The sequence below is a fragment of the Rhinolophus ferrumequinum genome, chromosome 2, assembly GCF_004115265.2.
Source record: "Rhinolophus ferrumequinum isolate MPI-CBG mRhiFer1 chromosome 2, mRhiFer1_v1.p, whole genome shotgun sequence".
Taxonomy (NCBI): Eukaryota; Metazoa; Chordata; class Mammalia; order Chiroptera; family Rhinolophidae; genus Rhinolophus; species Rhinolophus ferrumequinum.
Window position 1 is genome coordinate 105,876,058 of NC_046285.1, and position 24,542 is coordinate 105,900,599.

General features: G+C 47.8%; 1 protein-coding gene across 2 annotated transcripts in view; it reads right to left on the reverse strand.

Moving 5' to 3' along the window:
* Nucleotides 1-7,119: 7,119 nt before the first annotated feature.
* Nucleotides 7,120-24,542, reverse strand: part of PRDM15 (PR/SET domain 15) — a 49,497-nt gene continuing 32,074 nt past the window's right edge. The window contains exons 19-24 of one of the 2 annotated variants that reach the window (XM_033088376.1): nt 20,025-20,156; nt 18,396-18,479; nt 17,800-17,975; nt 13,968-14,048; nt 11,565-11,774; nt 7,120-10,562 (exon numbers count right to left, since the gene is read on the reverse strand). In XM_033088376.1, the coding sequence (XP_032944267.1) occupies nt 10,086-10,562; nt 11,565-11,774; nt 13,968-14,048; nt 17,800-17,975; nt 18,396-18,479; nt 20,025-20,156 (1,160 nt within the window). In that variant the 3' untranslated portion in view covers nt 7,120-10,085. The remainder of the gene's footprint in view (nt 10,563-11,564; nt 11,775-13,967; nt 14,049-17,799; nt 17,976-18,395; nt 18,480-20,024; nt 20,157-24,542) is intronic. The other variant, XM_033088385.1, reaches the window with a different exon arrangement.

A 24,542-nucleotide genomic window follows, 5' to 3' on the forward strand; every position in this document is an offset into this window, starting at 1 on the left:
ACCAAAGAAAGAATACAGGGAGTTCCCAGGCTGACTGAGGACGAGCCTTCTAGTACCTATGGCAGGTGTGTTACATGATGATGAAAGTGGAAATTATTAAGAGAAAGAAAACAGGAAGGCAGGCAGGATAGCACCCTCATCTCCCACTGCCCTCTTCTCCTACCCCTGTGAGTGCACCCGCCTTGAGGCACCCCAATGTGATTTCATTTCACACGTACATACATATATACACATGTATACACACATACATAAATACATATGCACACACAAGTATACATATATGCACACATACATTTACATGTATACACCCATATACACAAATACATATGTACACATATATACACATACATACATATATACATACTTGTACATTGATTTTGTTAAGACAATTATTATATATACATATTTTACATATAGATATATAAATAATAAATATTTTATATATACATATATAAATAATATATATAACATATAAAATAATTGTATTTTAACAAAATTAATAGACTTTATTTTTTAGAGCGTTTGTAGATGTCCAGAAAAATCACACAGAATGTGCAGAATTCCCACGGGACCCCTCACTCCTGCTCTCTTACCCTCCCATACTTTTCCTTAGTACTAACATTATTACCGGTGTGGTACTTGTTACAATTAATGAACCAACAGTGATAAATTATTATTACCTAATAATTTTAAATTAACATTTAAATTAAGTAAACTAATGCTAACATTTAAATTAAGTAAACATCTAAAATGTGAATGGCTTTTTTAAAAGAAAGTTTCCCATTTTTTCCACAATTTTAGATCCATTTTTAAAGACTTTCATTTTCTGTGGAACTAATTTTTCTACAACTAGCTGGCGTCCGTGTGCAATCCCCAAGCATGCAGGAAAGGCAGGGGCTCGTGCGTGAGAAGGGAGCGGAGCATACTTTCACTGGGCAAATATGGACAGGGCCGTGCCTGGAGGCCATGTGGGTGCCAGCTGCCTAACAGCGCGTTGTGCCCAGGTGCAGAGTTCAAGGAGGCATGCCGCCTCTTGTGCCAGAGGATTCTGGTCGCTCTGCCTGTGTATATTTTCCAGGCTTCCCACCAATGTTCCCTGATTCACAGCCAACCTCGACTGCTTTTGTCTAACTGTCTTCTGATCTGTCTGGCTCTTACCTGTGGTCACAGGAACCACAATGGAAGAGCCATTCATCGCAGAGACGAGACGTTTACACAAACCCTGGTGCGTTGTGGATGGCTCCTAGGGCTAACTAAAAATAAAGCAGTACAAACATTCAACCAATACGTATTTTTTTTAATTCGAGATTTTAACTCTTCAATTTGCAAAACAAAATAAAAGCCTCTGCAAGCGACCACAATGATGTTTGTATTATTTATTAAAGCATAATGTAGTATCAAAGATTTTTAAAGTAATGTCAACTGTCTTGAGTAAACATATATACATCCTGTTGCCAACAAACCCTAACTACTTGCATGGTACTTAGGGCATGTTTTAAAGCAGTTTAAAATATTTTCACCTGCAGCCCCAATGGGCCCCTATTTCCAGGATGGCCTCTTCACTGGTACACGGGGGTCTCGTGCCCCTCCGTGCTGGTTCCTGCTCCCTTCCCTGACAGACAAGAGAAGGACGGACAGGACGGGTATATGAGCTGGCAGGGGCTCTCTCTAGCAACTCGAGGGCACAGGGAGAGCGGAGTGACCCCCAATGCGGCTGGGAACAAGCAGTGGCAAACGGCCAGAGGTCAGAGGTAGGAATCGAGAGAGTGAAACAGTAATTGTTGTGAAAACCCTGTATTTTTCTAGGCCAAACTATTCAGCATCAAATCATGAGCCATGTGCCAATGAATGAAAACCACCATAAAAATCCTCATCGCAAGGAAATTCAGAGTATTGAATCAATTTTGTTAAAAGTTGAATTTTTCGGGGCAGCCGGTTAGTTCAGTTGGTTAGCGCGCGGTGCTCTTAACAACAAGGTTGCCGGTTCCATCCCCACATGGGCCGCTGTGAGCTGCGCCCTCCACAACTAGATTGAAACAACTACTTGACTTGGAGCTGATGGGTCCTGGAAAAACACACTTAAAAAAAAAAAAATTGAAATTTGCATCTTTTTAGGGATTCAGCTTAGTTTTTCTTTCTTTGACTATATAGACTCTAATTAACCAAATTATAAAAACTGACTTATTCTTATCCTTTTCAGAGTAGACTTCTATATAGTTATAAAGTGACATGTCTTTTTGTATTTAAGTCTAAAAATCCCCATGAAGTGATCTGTGCTTATAGGAAAAGTGTAAAGAGCTCTTACCATGCAGTCTAGCCTGGCTTTAAAGAATGCCCTCCCTGGCAAAGTATTTGCTGCAATACTGATAATAATGCTCTAAAATTAAACGTAAACTCATCAGTGAAGTGTGATCTAGTGAAAGATTCTTAAAGAATGTATTTTTTCCTGGAAATCTACATGAGATAAAAGTAAATAACAACAAGGCCCACACACAAAGCAAGGAGTTGAGCACAGATGGAAAGAATCTAAATAAAATGAAACCGCAAGAAAAACTGCAATTAAAAAATGATCAGCAAATATAAATATTTCAGAAGACATATCTGCCTATCCTCCACATGCTAAGGTTAAACACTTATTTGCAAAGACAGACTAAGTGAATATTAGAGATAAAAATGTATTCTAAAATGCTAACTGCAAATCCTGAACCTGTGTTGTGTGTGTGTGTGTGTGTGTGTGTGTTGTGTGTGTGTTTGTGTCTCTACATAGAAGAACATATTTTCTTATTTCAACTGACATTTCCTATGAGGAAAGTTTCCTGTGAATATGGCCCCAAATGTTGAAAGCAGAGCGAGGCCAGCAGCAGACTTTATTGTGGATCAGGAGAGCCCAGCCATGGATTGCCTGATCTTGAAATGTACTCCACATGCATTCTCCCCACTTAGAATGGGGAAATCAACATTCTGGCCCTTTGCAATTCAAAAGAGATATGTGGGACCAAGCAGTTTATAAGTGTATGAGGCGGAGCAGCCGGATGGTTCAGTTGGTTAGAGCGCGAGCTCTGAACAACAGGGTTGGCGTTGCTGGTTCAGTTCCCACATGGGATGGTGGGCTGCGCCACCTGCAACTAAGATTGAAAACGGCAACTGGACTTGGAGCTGAGCTGCGCCCTCCATAACTAGATTGAAGGACAACGACTTGGAGCTGATGGGCCCTGGAGAAACACACTGTTCCCCAATATTCCCCAATTAAAAAAAAAAGTTTTTTTAAAAAAAAAACGAACAATAACTATAGAAAAATATGCCATTCCCTTTAAAAAAATTCTAAACCTTTCTAAAACCTCCAATTTCGGAACTCCCGTTTCCTCCCATCTTAACAATAAGTGATGCACTTACCGAGCCTCACTTAAAAGAACTTCAAATCAAAATATAATTAATTTGAAGAAAGCCTGTGTACCAAATCACACAGTGTGTTCTCACAGTGGCAGCTGGGAGAAAGGGAGGTGACCCAAGGGCCGACGAGGGCCTCTGCCTGGATTTGGAGCCCATGTGATGTCAGCATGTAGGTCCCCAGCCTGAGAATTCACTGTGTAATGACATGATGATGTCACAGTCTTTTCAATTCGGTTCAACTCTAAAAGAAGTTATTAAGACCTACTCAACTGCAAAGATTAAGTGAGGAATTATCTGCCAATATGTCCAGAACAGTTTGTGTGCCGGACGTCCACACACTCATCCCCTAACTTCAGATCCAAAAGGAAGTACCAACTGAAAGCATGTTACTATGATTCATGTTTCCAAACGTCATACCTGTGATGTCCTAAATGAATCCGACCACAGAAGAAATCTATTGCAAGAATATTTCCTTTGTTACCAGAGAAAAATACCAATTGACTCACTGTCTTCTGGAATCTGTTGTTTCACAAAATCCAACATTCCTGGTCAAGGGCAAGCCGGAAGCGGTCGCGAGGGGGTGTCCTGTGTGCTCACTCAGTTGGCGCACGCCAGTCCTCTTGGCCTGACCCTAAGGGCCCGTCCTTGTAGGTGATGAAGAGAGTTCCTCCGATTGGGTCGTGGGATCAAAGTAACCTTACTTTTTGCAAGGCAGTCTATAAGTAAAAGAAAGATTATTAACTTAAGCAGGTCTTATAGCCTTTGTCTGTTTCCAGCAACTTGAAGAAAAACGCAGAGCATACGTGCAATGTAGTGTGATTCGAGCTACAGAGTCCTGGAAGCATCCTTTCCAGTCTGATTATGACGGGACTGTAACGAACCAGAATTGTCACTGCCAGGGCACGCTCTTCAAAAACCAGACCAGACTAAGACAAATGCGTAGCATAGGGGTGTCCAGGTCCCCAGTATGTGCAAGCCCAGTTTAATACTTAACATCTGTAAAATGCACTCAGATTTGATGTAACAACATGCTTTGGATGTTGGATATGTTAAAAAATTAAATTCCCCTGAACAACTGATCACCAAAGAAGTTCAAAGTTTAGCACATGGAGTGACACGCTGAGATAGAAACTAAAACCACAAAAATGCACGCTCACGAACTGCTTTTGTACAAGCACAAGAGACGAAGTTCAGACTGCATCTAGTGAGCCGCGGACAGTTCTGCCCTTCACTTTATCCTTGTATTATTCGGAAGCATGCAAGGACTGCGTGTTTTGGTGCAGAATCGTTCAGAGGCCAGCGTGCATTCTCCACGAGCTACTCTTTGTCCCTGTTCCTAGACCCCTGCAACCAGAACGCACTAACTCACCCAGTGTTCCTTCGTCGGGTCACAGAAAGTGGTTCAGACGCATCATTGTTTTATCTGTCCCGGGAAAGTGAGGATGTTTTCAAAGGTTATCATCTGAGTGATATTCTGTGAACTGTAAAGACAGAACAACAGTCAGTAAATTCTAGAAAGTCTCTATGTACTGAAGTCGTTTACTTGAGGGAAAATGATTTGGAGATTCTAAGTCATTATATTATACTTTAGTCCCATGCACAGCCCCTTAAGCAAAACAGGCAAAAGAAGAGTACGGGGGTTACAGCCAACTTCAGGAGCCCTTGAAGGCTTGGAGTGAGGAGGAAACGTCTGGAGAAGAGGCTGAAGGACCAGGGCCGCGAGAGAGCTAGCTCATGGGTTCAAGGGGTGAAAGGTTTTTAGACAATAAGGCTGTAATCATCGTATTGACCTTTATTTCACCACGAGCAGAACAAGAGGACATACTGTCAATTACCCGACACGAGGGTGTTTTTGCACCGGACACCTAGATGACAGTGTGGTGTTGTGACAGCTGCATTAATAATCAAATAAATCACGTCTGTGGGAGCGAGGCCATGTTTCTGTTCTTGGTTTGGAATAATGGCGCTGAATCGCAGCTCGGCGTGATAAAATTGGCGGTGGTCCCAAGTTGAGGCAAAAGACACCGGCTCAGCTGAGTCCCTGGAGCCAGGCATGAGCTGTCCCCCACGTGGAAGCTCTCACGGCGATTTGCTTGCAAACTGGAGGTGCTGGTAAGCCCTGCGAGGCGGAAATCTGACCATGGCTTTCGAATAGGCAGTTAAAATATTTATGCTTTGACACCACTTGAAGGCAGGTGTGTGTATGGGGCAGGGTGGGAAAGCCCACTTATGGGAGCCACCACTGACAGTCACTCGGGAGCCAGTAAAGCCATTTCATTTTTTGTTGTTGCCTTTTAAATTAAAAAGGAAAAAAAAAGTAGCTCTCCAGTTAAAGAACATAAAAGTCTCCATACTATTTGGTGCCACATTTAGATGCTGGTTATTTCAGGAACATTCTGACGAATCCTAGTGAGGTGCAATAAATCACTAGACTAAGAATGTCAGGTCCGTGTGGGCTGCCTATGCTGACATTGTTCTTTTCCTGAATTGTTTGGCTCAAGCAGGGGGCCAGCACAATTCCCAATTCTCCCCGAAGTACGTGCACAGTTCTAAACACAAAGAAATCCAGTTCCACCATCATGACGTTACGGAGTCACTAAGACAATGAGCCCCACATCATCTCAGTGACCAGATGACAGCCAGCTCGGGGTCGCTGGGGGGTTAGCCGGGCTAAGGTTGGTTGAGGCCCTGCAGAACTCCCTTCTTACCGTAAACTGATATGCTGCACATTTATGTACGATTTGTTCCAGTTATTTATTTTTACTGACGCTTCCCAGATGTACGTAAGAAGTGAACATCTGGTAACACACTGTGCAGCTCTCAGCTTCTATAGAACTAGAAAAATCAACGTCCAACCTCCCAAAAACGCTAACCAAACTGCAGTAGAAAGGTCTTTGCTTGGGATAGCAAGAGACTCAGAACAAGAAGCATGGGGGGTTGGATTTTGTTTTGTTTTCCCACTATGGCATTTATTGGAAATTTGCATTGTTCTGTTAGTTCATCCATCGAGAGTCTCTAACAGATTGCTACAGGAAGGATCTGAGAAAGACACGAAAGGCTGGGATGGGTGGGTGGTCACGCTTCGAAAGCAGGATTTCCAAAAGCCCCATGAAGACTTAGAAATTTCAAGTGATAATTCCAACTGGATGTAACAAATTCAGGGTTTTTTTTGTTTTTTTGTTTTTCGTGCTTCAAAGCTGTGCAGGTCAAATTAGTATGTTTCCCCCCACACTTAGGAAAAACATTTTCCCATAGGTTAAAAATAAAAGGTGGTAGGAGTCCTTCCTCTCCACCATCTACCTGAGTTGGGCAAATTCTTTTGATTTAGCAAAACCACAGTCTCAGATTTTGTTTTGCTCTTAGAATACGGCACGAATAATTGTACCACCTCTGTACCTTACGATCCTAGGTACATGGAAAACACAGCTCACACTTGAAGGGACTTAACACTGGCTGTTAGGTGGCTCTACAATTGTTCCCCAGACAAACCTGCATACTGACCTTACAATCTGCTAATAGTTCTCCTGGGCATTTCATCCCAGAGAAGTGAAAACTTACGTACACAGAGATATTTGTACACCGGTGTTCATTGCAGCTGTTATTCATAATAGCCCCCAACTGGAAACCGTCGGCAGCAGGAAAGACAGCTGTTCTCAAAATACACCAAGTGCACCATCTACTTGGAGCGGCAATTAGACAGAGGGCAGCAATTGAAAAACACAGGTCACAGCACCTTTTATTTGTTGTTATACAAACGGATGGGACACGAAATACACGCAACTTTTCCAAACAGTTTTAATGCCTGTCACAGGCCAATGGGAAGGTCACTGAAACCACCTTGAGATGGGAAGCACGAGCTGTACACCTTTGGACACCGTGGCTGGAAAAAGACATGTAAGGTCCGTGAATCTGCTTCCATGCCCAGATTCTCCTGTGGGTCACAGTGAGGTGGCCCGGAGAACACATCCAGAGGCCAGTCCCCTCCACACCATGGGGCTCCCCACTCAGGTCAAGTGGCCGTACTCAGGGATCCAGATCTACCCACAGCTATACAACATTACAAATTCACAAGCTCCAAAATAAACTCTCATAATTTATTAATTTAGAATGATGAGGATAGATTCACAGAGCGTGGTGACCACAACGGCTCAATCTAACGTCCTCCTATGGATACAGCTGTGCACCTGGGATCAGTTAAAAAAAATTAAATGTCTTCCATCAGTGAATAGTGAAGTATGCACAGAACATTCTAGTTAATGACTCTTTTGGCTGAGTAGAACTTTGTATGTTTGCTGCCCAGTTTCTTACATGCAAATTCACAGCAACTGTCTTAAGAGAACCTGAACCCAGTTTGCCTCCATAGTAACCCTATTAAGACCAAAAGCGTCTACAGGAAACTCAGGAGTAAACCCCACTTTTATTTAGAGTTTTCACTTATTATAAAAAGAAATAGTATTATGCATCTGTTATTTAAACAAACAGTGGTAGTACACCGGGGCCACACAACCTCAATTAGGTTCTTTAAAAACACCTGATGCATCCTTATGCTAGGCACAAAAACAACTTCTTTAAAAAAATAAAATTGTGATTTAAAAGGCCTTTATTTCACAGGGAAGAGGAATAAAAGATAAATAGTAGCAGACGTTTAATCATGTTTGGATTCTTTACTTGGTCATTCGCCCTTTATAGTCTGTAAATGCAAAAAGAAATTGTCAGTGATTTTAAAAAAATATCTTAGGAACCCTGGCACTTTGGATGATTCCATGGATACCTGGACCCCTTGTATTTGGAGAATGAAGACAATATTTTGGAAAATCTATCACCCCTAGCCCAAGTTCTTTTGATGAAAGTATTATGTAAAGAGCAGTTAATTATATACATAAATAACATAAAAATAATTATCATAAGTTAAAAAGTCAAACAATCTCCCACAATTAATTGAACTGAGAGGTGAGAGCTGGGAGTGAATGAATGAGCTATGAGAATGACAGAAGTCTGAAGACCCCTTTCGCATGCTGCCTGGGTGATGAATTTCCTTAGTTCGTGAAGGCCTGTATTGCACAAAACAAATTCTAGCCCTAACCTCAAATTCTTGCTATTTGGGATAAAGTGATGTGCTGAGAAAGCTGCATTTTGCGTAACAAGTCGTCCTTAGCCGCAGCGGCAACACAAGAAAACTCCAGCCTCATTTAACCCTACTGACTCAGACTCAGTACTTCTTCAAGATGGTCTCCTAAGTCAGGTAAGATCTGGGACCGAGAGTGGTGAAGGACAAAATAAGGCCAACTTATCAGTTCATTTTGGACAGCGTTACAAACTATCGGGGGGCAGCAATCAGACTTGGTTCCCCATGCCTGTTTGCCGGGCTGAGCGTCAGCAGGGCCGGCTGCCGGTGTTTCAGCCTCGCCCCCAACCTCTGAGATGGCTGCACACGTGTGACAGCACGTGTCCTGGAAACAGGGCCGGTCGTCATGCAGCACGTACACTTAGACGGGCATCAATGCTTGCAACGTCCTGTTTTCACTGCTGCCTGAAGGACATAGTGCTGTCTTTGTATTCCAGAAAAACCTATGATTTTCCAGCGTGGTAAAGAGCCAAGCTTATTAGACACTTTTCTAGAAAATTGGTCTGGAAACACATCAACCTTTGGAATTAATGTTTAAACAGAAAGAAACATGAATTCCTTCCCTTTCTTCGGTTCAGGGGGTTTTGGCTGATTCTCCCTCAGTCATAATAAATACATCTGGATGGCAGGGGATCCCAAGAGAACCCCAAAGGTGCCCGCAGCAGGGACAACACAAAGCTTCCTTGTTGCACAACTTGGTGCCCCGGTGCATTTGGGCGGTTGTGCAGTACTGGACGAGTCCTACAGTGCAAACGACGTTAGCATGTTAAAAAAGTCAAAACAACATGGCCACAACAGAGTCCTGAATACACAATATATGCTTGAAATAAAGTAAAAAAAGAAAAGAAAAATGATCCTGAAAATCAATTCACGCATTAAATGACTGAGAGGCCTTTCCGCCCGAGTCAGTGACGTCGTGGGACCCCTGGCCCGTGCTGAACACGAAGGCCAGGGGACGCCTATATGCGTCACAACCACCTTCACACACGTGGTTTCAGCCCAAAGCTGTGAAACAAATGGACTCAACTCAGATTTCAAAGAAGAGACTAAATGTCACTTTAACTCCTACCTGCTCGTTTGCGAAAAAAGGCAAGGAGAAAGCTGCATTTCATTGCAGCTTGCTGCCACGTGTGAATACCGTGTTTTTGTACAGTAACTGAGTTCTAAAGGACGAACTGAAACGAACCACTTATTGTCCTAATACCATCACTTGCCTCTTCTGATCCTGCTTCTCTTTCTGTTGCGCTTTCCGGAAACCCGCACCCCGAGTCCATGAGCCCCAGTCTGCTGGGGAAGGCTGGGGCGTGGCCACGGCCAGACTCACTGCCTGGCTAAGGCAGAGCCTGCGGCCACTCGCGGGCACAGCAGGCCCCCAGTGCTCCCTCGTCGAGTCAAGCTGACCGACCATCATGGTTGCGGGGGCAGTTGGACATAATTCTGCAAAAGCTAAGTCAACCTTACTGACATTGCAACATATGTTTTTGTTCTTTGTTTGGTATCCAGCAAACAAATCTCAAACATAAACCAGAAAGCCGGTGTGAGGTTCTCTCCGAGTCCCCCGCCACACGGCTCAGTAGCTGTACATCTGCTGCTGCTCGGCCTGCACCGGGGGCTGTGCGGGCTGTGGCTGGGGGGCCTGCGGTTGCGGCGGTGGCAGCACGTCGGCCTGGGGCACTGCCCGCCATGAGAGCGGGTGCTGGTCACTGAGTTGGTTGCCCAGGGGTGTGATGGAGTTGACCAGGGTGGTCAGGTTGATGAAGTGGGCCACAGACTGTGGGTTCGAGGCTTCCGGCTGGGGGTGCAGCTGGATGTCGTTCTGGCGGTTGTGCAACATGGCAGAGCTGCTGACGGTGTCAAAGGTCACGGTCAGGATCGAGTTGTCCAGCTGCAGTTGGCGTTCGGGGGTGGTCAGGTGCCCAACGGCCACTGGCTGGAGATTGGTAAACTGAGTCCCCGCTGCAGTGGTGATGGGCGTCACGGTGATGTTGGTCAAGCCAACCGAGCTCGAGGGAGTGGTCACGTTTGGGTCACCCAGAGTCACCACCACCTGGAAGAGTCACACAACGTAAAACGTTACAGTTTCTGCAAAATGGAGAAGGACAGAAGCTTCCTTTGCCACATCTGTGACGGAGACCAGGTTATCATGCTGGAATAGTCCTATGCCCAAAGGAAGAGAGGCAAAGCATCCTTTGGTGAAAGATTAAACCAAGGGAATTTTGTCCCGGAAGAACAACCTTAGTGAAAAAGAGAAACAAGGTATAGACATAATCAGAGACCATTAGGGAGAACTGAGAAACAAGTGATTTCACCAGCTAGAAAAAAAATAAAGTAATAACGAGAAGGACAGAAAGTATAATCTTCACTGTCCATTCACTAAAGTGCCCTGCTGTCGGTCAATGAAAATCCTAAGAATAACGCCAACAAGGCAATGAACCTATCTGCAGAGCTGACAGCTAATAAATAACAAAGAAAGCAGCATTCTTTCTCACGCACAGGGGTGAAAGGCCAAACAAAGGCAAGGGTGTCCGCCGTGAGAATGACCTTCTCAGAGATCAGGAGAGGTGCCTGGATGATATCAGACATACACTGATGAAAGATTTGCAGCCACAAACCAAAGGGATGCAGGGAGGTTCCATCAAGGAAGGAGCATTGCTGGCCGTGCTCCTCCTTCCCTTTCTCCAACCCTCTCTGGGCAGCTCCTCTGCTTTGTAGGGTCCCCTCTCCCTGCCTGGCACTGCGCCCCCCTTCCACATACTCAGGCCATTTATGATCTCCCGATTCTCAGCTGGGGGAGCCGGCTCTCCTGACACGCCCGAAAGTCAGCTGCTGTTCACAGCGACCAGTGTGGTGTGCAGGTCTACACTGGGAAATGCTGAGGTGGAAGAATGAGTGCCTCAGTGAAAACGGGATGTGGCTGATGGCACCCACAGGTACACATAGACCAGGCTCCGGGGACGGGAGGGAGCGGGCACGTGCAGGGCCCCGTGCCCAGGGCAGCTGCCACCCACAGTGACTAGGCCCCCGATGCCAACACAAGAAACAGGGTGACCTGCTGGATACTCTGCACAGCAGAGTCGGTCTCATCTCCCACGCCGCCCGTGAACGTGGGCTCCTTCTCTGAGTACTCGCTGAAGGTCGCGTCCTCAGACATGGGCGCCCCTGCGTCCTCCTCCGGCTTCTGCTTCCTCTTGTGAGTTCTCCTGGCGGCTTTCACGGGCTTCCCTTCCGCCAAATCTTCCTGCTCCAGACTCAGTTCAGGCTGAAGGAAAAGAAGTTTCAGCAACATGAGGCTCAATGGGTTATGCCCCGTGGTGGCCAGTGTGGTCCCGGCACCGTCCCTGGGCACGCTCCCAGGTCAGCAGTGAGGTTGTCAGGCCACCAGGCTGCCGCAGGAAACAGTGACCACAGCTTGCCTGCCTACTTGCAGTTCTCAGGATTAGGGCATATTCCTGATTTGTTTTTTTAGTTTAGTTTTGTTTTTTTAAGTGAAGAAAATGACATACAAGTCATACTCTTAAGAACTACATTTTGTGCTGAAGTACAAGAATCTCTTAAAACAAATTTTTTGAGCCACGGTTTCGGCCTTGGTGAGGTCAGCCTGAGGCTGAAAACGCTTCCATATCAGGCTCTCATCGCCAGGGAGAATCGATCTTGGATCAAAACAGTTTGATAAGAGCTGGACAGTCATCTCCTTCAGGGACAGCAAATAGGGCCCAGCTGTCACGGCGAACCCAGACGGGTGCCCTGCGCACTTCTCTGTGAGCTGCTGCACCAAGGCCAGTCTTCTGACCCAGAGCTGGGCTCGCTCAGAGTCACTAAGGCCACTGGGCAGGGTGGCCAGCAAGGCTCTCCACTGTGGTCACTGACCACCCTTCCCAGGCCTCTGGGGCCATTCCATGAGATTTGGTCCCACCAGTGACAAAGGAAGCCTGCTAGGGCATGACCATGGTGGGACTCGCTCGTCAGAGGTGGACGTGGGTCACTGGCCTCTGGCATTGCAGGGAGATGGGGCAGGTGGGGTACAGGCGTTCTCACGCTCGCTCAGTACAAGCCTGCACCTGAGTACTGCATTCAAAGCAGTTTCAAGAGAAAGACACATAAATGCAATTGAAAAATAACTGAGTGCATGACGTATTCTCTTTATATAAAACAAAATTTTTATAGAGGTATGAACTGAAAATGCCTTTAAAAAGTAAGTTTATCTAATACATTTAAAGTTGTTTTTATTTGTAACAGTCTAATTATACTAAGCCTTTCTGGAAACGATTTCTGATGGTTAATATTAAGTGTCAACTTGGCAGGGCCCTAGTGTCCAGTTGTGTGGTCAAACACTAGTCTAGATATCGCTGTGAAGGTAGTTTTTAGATGAGATTAACATTTACATCAATATACATTGAGTAAAGCAGATTATCCTCCATAACATGGGTGGGCCTCATCTAATCAGATGAAGGCCTTAGGAAAAAAGACTGAGATCCCTCCGTCGTCTCCCCCCCCCCCCCTAGGAAGAGGGCTGTCTGCCTCCCGTCAGCCTTCACACTCCAGCCGCAGCATCAACTCCTCCCTGGGTCTCCAGTCTGCCACCTGCCAGCAGATTTTGCACACGCCAGCCCCCACATCACCTGAGCTGAATTCTTAAAGTAAATCTGTCTCTACACACACACACACACTCATACTCACACATGCACGCTCACCCACACACATGCACACATACATGCATACTCACACATGCACACACACGTGCACGCACACACCGTATTCACTCTGTTTCCTCTGGAGAACTTTAATAGTCCATCTATTCTCTAAAATAAGATACACCAGTATTCATAAAGCTGAAGTACTAGAAATTTACAGAAACGGAAAGGCGCTTGGGGAGAACACTGACCTTAAAGACGGACAGTGAAAGGATGAGATGAGGCGGAGACTACGGGACTTTCCAAAGGTGCCCATCACCTGCCCGCGCCCTGGGTGACGCCCCGCCCCACGGTGTCTGCGCACCTAGACGTCCTGTGTGACGCCCCGTCTCGCAGTGTCTGCGCATCTAGATGTCCTATGACGCCCCGCCCCGCGGAGTCCGTGCACCTAGAGGTCCTGTGTGACGCCCCGCCCCGCGGTGTCCGTGCACTTAGATGTCCTATGGGACGCCCCTCCCCATGGTGTCTGCGCACCTAGACGTCCTGTGTGACGCCCCGCCCCGCGGTGTCCGTGCACTTAGATGTCCTATGGGACGCCCCGCCCCATAGTGTCCGCGCACCTAGACGTCCTGTGTGACGCCCCGCCCCATGGTGTCCTTGCACGTAGACGTCGTGTGACGCCCCACCCCATGGTGTCTGTGCACCTAGACGTCCTATGACGCCCCGCCCCGCGGTGTCCGTGCACCTGGATGTCCTGTGCGACGCCCCGCCCCCGGTGTCTGCGCACCTAGACGACGTGTGACGCCCCGCCCTGCGCTCACCTGCACGATTCCGATGGAGGAGGCGTCGATTGTGGTGGTCTCTGGGAGGTGGTCTAGGTCGTCAATCCTCACGGCCAGGACCTGCGGGGAGCACGGGGCAGTGAGCTGGGATGACTCGTGACTCCCTCATGGGCGTCCCCGTGTTCCCAACCAGGCTCTGCTCAGGACTGACCTTGAAACCTTGTTTCCAGAATCCTGTCAAGGCCTGTCCTCCCCTCCCCCATGTGCCCTCATCTCGTGTGTCTGCAATGCTCTTGCACATGGAGGGTGCCCCTGCAGCTGTGTGGGCATCACCTTATGCCATCCACCCCCTGCCCGTGGGGAGACACTGTATTTCCTCCCTTCTCTGCCCCACACTAATGCACTTTCAGTGAGTGAAATTTCAGTGAATCTTATTTCAAACCAAGAGTAGATGGGATAAGATACAGCGCAGTAAACCTGTCCCACAAGAAATCATCCAAAATGAGATATTTACACCTTCAACAGCTTGCTTTTTAACTTGACACGACGTGTCCAGGTACTTTTGCCCCTGCCTTTCCTCTGTGAGCCACGAGAGCCACACTGCATGGCCCCGAGTGTGCAGAGGCCATGCTGTGCCCACTCCCCGTGTGCCCACACGGCCCCCCACCAGGTCAGGGATGTCCTGCCTAATTCTCATCCACAAGACCGCTTCGGCCAGTTATCCCTGCTACTGTGATTACGTAAGTGAATTAAATCCTAAGGGAGATGAAGGACCTCACAGGCAGAGGGAATGAATACTCTGAAAAGGGATAATGAGGTGAGTTGCTAAGAAAAAGGGAATTAGCTGTGGGAAAACTATACAAGTCTATGCTCAAGGGTTCTTCATCCAAACAGCTTTGCAAGTACCTTTAAATTTTTGCTCAACTAGTGAAAATAAAAATTTAAAATTAAGGACTATAGTACATGTGGGTGTGGCTTGTTTAAGAAAGACAACAGGGAACTGTAGCTTTGGACTCACGTTCAAAGCCAAGGATTGGGCCCATCTCTGACAGGATGGCAAAGTGGCCGTGCATGTTTCAAGTTAACATAAATACTGATGGTGGCATTGAGGTCCCAGGTGTGACTGTGACGCTGCAAAACTGAGTAACAGCCAGATGCCATGGATGTGTTTTCTACCCATCTCCACCACTCTCACTGTCACCACCATCACCATCGGCAACAGTGACATTACCAGTGTCCTGTCACACAGTCTGGAAGCTGATGCCCCGGAAGAACAAGCACAGACGCATTCACTGGCTTTGCTCTTAGTAGGAGATAAGACCATAAATGAAAAGTAATTTTCTGTGTTTTAATTTTTTATAGTGAACATTCATTCAAAGCAGAAACACCACACCTTGAAGTCATCAAAGTGTCAATTCTGAAAGATCCAAATATGTGAAGTAGTTTACACCCAACAGCTAAAGTTAGTCGGCTTCCAACGACCCGGCCCTGAGCCTGTGCTCAGCATCCGTGGACAGGCTGTGGGGCTCGAGGCTCGGAGACGCGCACTCTGACCCAGCCAGGCCCTGGTGGCAGCCCGTACACCACAGCAGACGCCCTGCCCGCCCCTCCCTCTGCCACGTCCTCTGTCCAGGTCCGGCCTACATGTCATCTGCTCTCCTGTAATTATTTTACCTCTCATCTACTCCCTCCTTCCTTTGGTCCCCCACCGGAAACATTACCTCCAGTAGGGCGGGGGCACACGCTGGCCGGCTGGCTCCCCAGTGCTCATCACGAGTGGGCACGTCCCATGTGTCTGTCTGAACCAATACACAATGAGACGACAGTGAAACCACCCAAAGGGGTGGCCCAGAGAGAACAGACCAAAGGCTTGCGAGACGCAAGGGGCTGAAGAGAGGGCCAGTGACAGAGGGGCTACCCAGCATTTTCTTTACCCGTCGTCTGCCATCGTCCCCTTCCAGCAGCTAGTTCTGCCTGGGATGGGCGTGCCTGAGGAGTGGTGACGGGGAACACACACTGCCCCAGTGTGACAGGCAGGCACAAGAAGGTGACCTCGCAGCCGATCAAGGAGGAAGCAACCATTACCCCTGTAAAAGGCTCGCTGGACAAAGACGTCTGCTGAGCCGCTGTGCATTCGCCAGGCCGCTCTCCTCCTCCTACACCCAGTCTGCGTACACAGATTTGCACACTTGTCACTACACTGAACTACAGACCCAGAGTAACCGGGTGGCGCCAACTCCAGACCGGTCACGTGGCCTGGGTGACTCCACAGCACCTGCTATGGGCCCTGAGCCCTGGGTGACGTGTTTGCTGACTCTTTAGGGCCCTGCTCCCGACTTTGTTTTTCTAGGTGAAAACACTGGCTGGGGGCAGTTGGGGGAACTCCAGCTCCATGTACCAGAGTACGCAGGCCGGGCCGGGCCCCTCGGAAGACGGGAGAGCAGGTGACTCCCCGCATGCTGGAGGGGACCTGAATGGGCTGCCGAGACCAAGGCAAGTTCCAGAAGGGAAAGAGCACTTATCCTCCCCAAATTAAGGCAGATTGTGCTTTGATAATTGCAAAAGTAACTCATGTGCATTATAGGAAATTATTAAAAACAGAAAAATATGAATAAATGACTCACAACTTCACCACCAGGAGAAAACCACTGTGTAATGTTTCCTTCCTTTCTTTTCTCCCGTCTCATTTACATTATAAGGTGAGTATTGCACACACACACAAACACACACAATGTGTATGACCTATACTGTGTACACACAGCGTACACTGCTTTTTCACAGTGAGCATTTCACAACTTTATTTAGAAATCTCTGTGCACTTGTTTATAGAGTCCAGCACCTTGCTGAACTATCACTAATTTAATCCATTCCTCTTGCGGGACATTGAGGGGTCCAACGACTCATTTAGAAAACACTGGACAGACACCACCACGCTGCCTTCCAGGGGGCACCCGTGGCAGAGGGCAAGACTCATGCCAGCCGGCCAGCACGGTCATTCTGAATGTAAAACCCTCCTCCTCACTCCAAGGAGGAAGGATGTCACGTTCTACAGTGAATGTATGCGTTTCTGGGATTCAGTGAGGTTGGGTGCTTTGTTCCCGTTTTTCCTCTTTCAGGAACCGCCTCGCCATGTCCACACTGCAGTCTTCCTGCTCCTCTCACGGAATGGTTACCATCTTTAATAACAAAGTTGCTCTGTTAACGGGATAGTATCTTACACACATTTTCCAGTCTGCCCTTGGCTTTTTATTCCTTCCGATTACAGAAGTTCTAAGTGTCACGTTGCTTATGTAGTCAAATCTATGGGTGTTTCTGTTCACAACTTCTTTCATTTACACTTAGAGTCTTCCCCTCTCAGTGGCCTGAGAGCCATGGGCCTGCATTTCCTTTCGGTTTTCAGTTTGCTTCTTTCTAAAGCACCATGAATTAATGCCCCAGACCTTCCTTGAGAACAAGCTTCAGTCAGGGTCTATTTACCTCCACAGTTTCTCCCTCTGGGTCTTCAATGCCCCCCTGTGGCTGGCTCCCAATATCACCCGGAGGCTCCCCATTCTGTGCATTTTATGAGTTATTCCAAAGGAAAGAACAGGGGAGGGGGACGGGCTCTACTTCCATCTTGCTGTCATTCCAGTGACAAGTAATTTATAACCTCAGCAAAATATGTGAGGCTCTTCTATTCCACTCATTCATTCAGCACCTCCTATGTGCAGGCACAGCGCTTCAGAGAAAACGCAGACCTACGCCCTGAATTCGGGGTCGGCAAAAGGAGCGGGGTCTGTGAGCCTGCGCAGTGGGGTCTCGAGCACCAGAAGCCACGCCGCCAGGCACAGGGGCCAGGCCAGCGCGGGGTGAGGACGGGGAGGACGCTTACCTCTGGGTGCTTACGCCGCATGTGTCTGCTCATGGAGGCCCTGGTGGACACCTTGGTCCCACACAGCTGGCAGCTCTGTGCTTCCACCTTGTCGTGGGTAAGCTGCACGTGCTTCTGCAGCATGTACTCAGTGACGTATTTCTTGTCACACACGGAGCACGTCCACTGCTTGCCCACTTCACACACACACACACACACACACACGGAGGAAAAGACAAGCACAGGTCATGAGCGGGTCGTGCCAGTCCACAGAACAGGGGAGACAGGAAGTTTTGCTCTTGGCACATGCTGCCAGCTTCAGCCACCAGGCCAGGCCAGGGGAACACACAGTACAGGCCACAACAAGTAGGAGAGTGGCCCACTTCGTCTCTGAGAGTGGAGTCATGTCACTGCTCCGGTATTGGAAAATTCAAGAATGGATATTTGAAAGCTGTGATAGGCTGATTTTGGGGGGGGCAAGGGGCCACCATGAAGGCAGGACAGAACCAAACATTCTGAAACAGTCTGTATCATTGGGTCATACACTATCATTCGCATCCCTGCACTGGGGCAGCGGCATGTGGCTGGAATGTTCCATCAGGCTGCCCCCTGCTTACCTGTGTGGATGAGCTTGTGGGTCTCCATTGTGTTTCTTTCACTGAAAGTCTTTCCACACAATTCACACATGAAGTCTTTAATCCCTGCAGAAAAAGACGTGCTTCATTATACATGTTTCACAGTGCTTTAATATAACTACACACAGAGGGTGTCTTGCCCCTGACATGGTTCAGAATTTGGAGAGGCTGCGGGAAAAGGTAGATTGCCAGGAAACACCGAGTAAACATTCACTCGCACACTTATCAGAAAACTGTGGCTTGGAAACCTTGCCCGCTGTAGGTGGCTTAGCAAGCTCCTTCTGCAGAAAGGGTGGCAGGTCAGTTTCAGCCCAGGGCCCAAGGCCCAGAGTCCAAGGGGACTGCCAGACATTCTGAATTCTCAAAATCTGATTCAGTGAGTTTTACTCTGCATTAGCTCATGAAAATGGAAGGCAGAAGCCATACTTATAAAATGGATGGTTAATGTTACGGTTTCCATCAGCTTCATTGCCGTCCCAAGTGTCCCCCCAGCCACTCAGCCTGGGGCGATCATTCTGCCTGCAGCCTGGAGAGCAAGCATCAGACCATGGTCACTAGACCATGTCACTCCCCAAACTGACAAGAAGATGGACCCTGAGAATGCCTCTTAAACAAAGGTTTCCCCAAAAGGAACAGACGAGTCTGAAGGTCCCCCCAACTCAGTCCTGTGGGTATGTACCAGTCCCCTGTATGCACAGGTCCCTGGGCTCAGCATGGCTGGAGGGACAGACAGGGACAAGGCCACCCACCAATGGCTGGTACAGCAGCAGGCGGTGTGCGAGAGTGTTGCACAACCTAGAGGGTCATGACCCAGTTCCAGGGGAGCAAGAAAGCGTCCCAGAAAAGGTGAAGGGGATAACAGGTGAGCTTCTCCAAGAAGAGGACAGCATACATGTCCAAGCCCAGGGACACGGAGGCTGGCACCCCAGGGGAAGCTGGACAGTTCTGGGGCAGGGAGGGAGGTGGGCACATAGGTAAGCTGGCCCAGGCAGTGCAGGGCTCAAGGTCATTTTAGGGAGGACCGGAACCAATGCAGCAGGGACTCCCACCAGAAATATCATACGCAGACGTACTGCATCCAGGGGTAAGCTTCGTCCATTCTAACGTCCACCATAATTCTCTTACATACACACACACCCCACCTATATAAGTGTTTTATAAAAATGAGGCCGTATTTGTTGTAGAAGCTGCTTTTTCTCCTACTGTATCATGAATTTCTATGTAAAGTAACGTGCATATCTCATCCCTTTAAATAAATGCATTGTTCTTTTTTGTGGATGCACCACAAGTCAGCCCTATTGATGGACACTTGAGACATCCCAGACCACATGATGACCAGCTAGTCTCTGGGTCCCTGTCTGATGGCCTCACCCAGACGTCCCAGTGTCCAGCAGTGATCCTGCCTCCTGGGCGTGTGCCCAGTGAGGCGAGTACCACGGGGAGGGGAAGCTCGGAGGGCAGCTGCTTGGCCACGCCTCCCGGGAGGCCCTCAGAACCCCGGCTTACTGGGAGCTGAAGAAAGTGCAGGGCGGCCAGGCGCTGCTTTCTGTGTTTCACCCCAGGCCCCGCGCACTCCCCGCAAGGTGAGAGCTCAGCGGTCCCCGAACTCACCCGTGTGCCGCTTGTAGTGCTTGAGCATATTGACCTTCTGAGCGAACTTGCGGTGGCACTCCTTGCACTCGTACTCCTTGATGCCCTTGTGCAGCTTCATGTGGTGGCGCAGCGCGTGCTTGGTCTTCATGCCTGCGGGACACAAGTAGGTGGGCACCCGCCGTGCGCCACTCGCCATGAACCCCCCACAGTGCGCGCCTCCAGACCCTCCCGCAGGCACAGGTCTCCGTGACAGCGGAACAGAGGAAGGGGAAGGACCAGGCGGGAGGCTTGTTCGAAAGGACGCCCCCCAGTGGCGACGCAGGCAGTGGCCCCCGCGCCCTCACCCTCCCCCCTCCCCCTCGGAGTCCCTTGGCATTTATTGTGGATGTCTAGACAGCTCAGCTCATCAAGGGGCCCGCCCCACCCTGACGCTCAGCGCTCATACCACCGGAGCTGTAAATGTCCGAATTTTACCACTGTGACCCAATCGAGTCATCTTGGAAGAGCAGTACAAGCCTGCTGAGGTTTCCTGTTGACCTCAGTAACATAAATGTAATTACAATTAGGAATAAGACCACTGGACAGGAGACGGCCTATGGCCAAGCACAGACTTTCAACCTACCTGTAGTTTAACTTAAAGTCAATCTTCGCTGAAGGAGGTGACAGAACGCTGACCTCACTCCCAGCCCAGTGGGGATGGGCTGACCCAGTTCAGGGTGTGAATTAGGGACCCAGGGTCTTAGCCTAGGGTCACCCACTAGGTGGCATGCTGCACAGGAAGGGCCTGAATGGGGGCTGCAGGGTCTGTGGGCAGGGTGCACCCTGGAGCAGGGGGGCAGCAGCTCCCAAGCACTAGGCGGCTGCCAAGAGGCAGTGAACAGGTCACCGCTAATTCATCACCAGAAACTGGCCTGGGGCGCCGCGGCAGGCGGCGGAGTAGCTCACTACTACATCCCTCCCTCGTAACAGCAGTGGAGGACCACGCCCTCAGGGGACTGAACTTCCGCCAGCTCCTGCCCGGCCCTGAACCCAGGCCTGGGTGAGCCACGGGGCTGTGTCCCTGATCGGCCAGCAGAGGGAGCAGAAGTCCCTGAAATGCCGCTTGCCTGTCTCCTCCAGGAAGAAAGGGGTTCCTAGGTCCGGGGGGGAGAGGGGGGGGACACGCGTAGTGGCTTGGCACTGATTGTCGGATAGTGCTTTTACCCTTAAAAAATCACACACGCTCACAGTGAAAAAAACTACAGGCGATACGAGTTTGGCCCAGAGGACAGTGCTCCACTCCAGCTGCCCTGTCCTTCCAGGTCACACTCCTAGGTACATCAAGGCCACGCAGCCTGGGACCCGCCTGGATCCACTCGGACACTCCACAATCTGGTCTTTCGGCCCTACCGTTTGATATCGCGCCAATGTCAGCCCTGCCAGCACACACCTGACCATTGCTCTGCTTTTAACAGTTCATACTACTCATGGCTTGTATTTGTTCTTCACAGACCCCCCTGAGCTTCTACCACGGGCCTGGCATTGTTCCAGGTGCCAGAGGCTAAGCATGAGCCAAACAAGGTCCCCAGCTTCATGGGGGGGACAGACAAGCAAAGGCAGACTGTCATGTGAGAAGGGATGATGAGAAGCAGGATAAAGTGGTACAGGGATTTTAGGGGCCGGGATGCTGGCTCACAGTGGGTTGGGGAGACATCAAGGGTCCCCTCAGATGAATTATCTGAAAAAGTGACCTGGAAGAAGTATGGGAGGGGCTGAGAGCTCCTTGGGGGAACAGCATTCTTGGCCGAAGGAACAGCCAGTGCAGAGACTCTGGGGACACTGTTAATTAACCCCTCAGTATTTCAAGCTGTCCCATCACAAACAGTGCTGCAGTGCACACACCTTTACACAGCAGATTCTACACCGCAGATAAACAGGATATACAGGCTATATTTCTAGCTGCAGCTAACTCGGCCCAACTATACAATTTACATTCCCACCCAATGCCCGTGAGCACACCCGCCGCCTCCTCTCCCAGCACTGGCTGCTACCCCAGGCTGTCTGGCACAGTGGCATCTCGGCTTTGACCTTGGATGAGACGGTCACTTCGGTGTCAGCACCCAGTGGGTAAATGAACGGAAGGGAGCTGATCCTTACTGCCCTGCAACCCCAGTGCCTGGCTCCCACATGTACCTAAAATAAACTTATTCTAAATCATAAAGGAAACAGTAGAGGCACAGACGATAAAGTCCACCCCTAGTGTGTCCTCTCCATCCCAGCCAGGGCTGGTGACAGTCTTTCCATGTTTCTCTTTCCATTAAAAAAACAAAATCTGCAAATAGTTTTGAACTATACATGAGTGCCATACTGGACATCTGAAGGCTCCCTCTTGGGTTCTGATTCAGTCTACATCACACTCATGACTTACTTTGGGGAAAACAGATACTCTTTAAATACTTAGAATTCCCAAACCTGGAAGGGGGCCCTTTTTATACCTCTAAAGCCTGGTGATCTTCACACAGGCCACACAGAGTCACCAAGATTTGTCTCACGTGTTTCATGGTATGTGAAGGGGTTTTCTTTTTGTTTGTTTGTTTGTTTTTTTTGTTCTTTTATGTGAAGTGTTTTTGAACAAGATGTGTTCCTGTGTCTCCTCAGCTACTACTGCTCTACGTGGAAGCCCACCCTCGATGCCGGCTGACGGGATGATCATTACTTCTAACAGCCTCTTACTGGAAAGTCCTGGTCAGCTCTATCATTTCTAAGAAAAAAATGTAAAGGAATTATATGCAGTAGCATTTCCTGCAACATTATCTGTAATGATAAAAGACAGCGCCACAGTACTCCTTAATATAGAAATAGAGGGTCTGGTTACAGTATCCCCAGGATGGAAGCCTATCAAGAGTTGGAGAAAACTCAGGACAATATTTACCTGTCCTGATACGCAAAGATCTCTAAGATGGACTTGTACGTAAATAAAAGGCAAGGTATGGAAAGAACAGGTAAGCACAAGCATTGGCTTGTAGGTGCTGGTGATTATGATATGACAGCAAAATGACAGTACCAATATTTTATGATTACATGAAACAAATGTGGTAGCCCAAGTATTAATACCAGTATTTACTGGTATTCAGTACTCATGAAATAAATCATTAAACTATTAAATACATTTCAAATATAGAAATGTACCCTGCTTTCCTGAAAATAAGGACGATCAGCTCTAATGCGTCTTTTGGAGCAAAAATTAATATAAGACCCGGTATTATATTATATATTATATTATATTATATTATATTATATTATATTATATTATATTATATTATATTATATAAGACCTGGTCTTACATTACAGTAAAATAAGACCGGGTCTTATATTAATTTTTGCTCCAAAAGACATGTTAGAGCTGATTGTCTGGCTAGGTCTTATTTTTGGGGAAACACGGTATATATTATAGAACGTGGCTCTGACCTCAGCACCTGCCCTGGGCACCCCTCCCTACCCTGCCAGGACACTGAGCAGTACTTGGGAGCCCCTGGGGGATCAACTTTGGTTTCTCCCTGCCTTTTTGGGGGGGATGCTGAACCACGCCTGTCCACCTCTGACCCTTCCCACCTTTACACTGCTGTACAGTCTCCTCCAGACACAAGGGGCCAGCAAGTGGAAGAGCTCGAGCAAAGTGGGGACAGTGGTTGGAACCATGCCAGCATGGCCATCACTAAGACAGGCACAGAAACTGCTAGAAATGTTTCTACAAAATGATTAACAATGGGTCTTTTGAGTATAACTGAGGTCTGAGGAGGGAATAACAACTTTATCTCGCACACCCACCTGTGTATGGTTGGGTGACTGTTACTTTTTCAAGAAAACAATCTGCATGCTGCCCTCGTGCAGAGTTATTTTGAGAGACAGACAAGAAACTGTCATCTCTGGGGAGAGGGACTGAGGATGGGAGAGAGGGAACTTTTCACACTCTGCTTTTCTCTGAAAAGAAAATAAAAAAGAAAAACCCTTTACATGTAATCTTGTTTTATGGGTGCTAGTAGGGGTTATCCAGTGAGTGGAACTGAGGCATTTGTGTTGTCTACATACTTTTCTGTTTAATTTTACAAACCACATAAAGGAAGATGGTTTTACTGGTGAATTCTGCCAAACATTTAAAGAATTAATATTAATACTTCTCACATTCTTCCAAAAAATTGAAGAGGCTAATACTCCCAAACTCATTTTATGAGGCCAGCAATACCCTCATACCAAAGCCAGGCAAAGACACTATAAGAAAATTACAGATCAATACCCCTCATAAACACAGATGTAAAAATTCTCAACAAAATACTAGCAAACTGAATTCACCACAATCAAGTAAGATTAATCCTGGGATGCAAGGATGGTTCAATAGCCACAAATCAATAAATGTGATACACAGTAATAGAATGAAAGATAAAAATCACGTGATCATCTCAATACATGCAGAAAAAGCATCTCAAAAAATACAACATACTTTCATGATAAAAATGTTCAACAAATTGGGTACAGAATGAATGTACCTCAACATAATA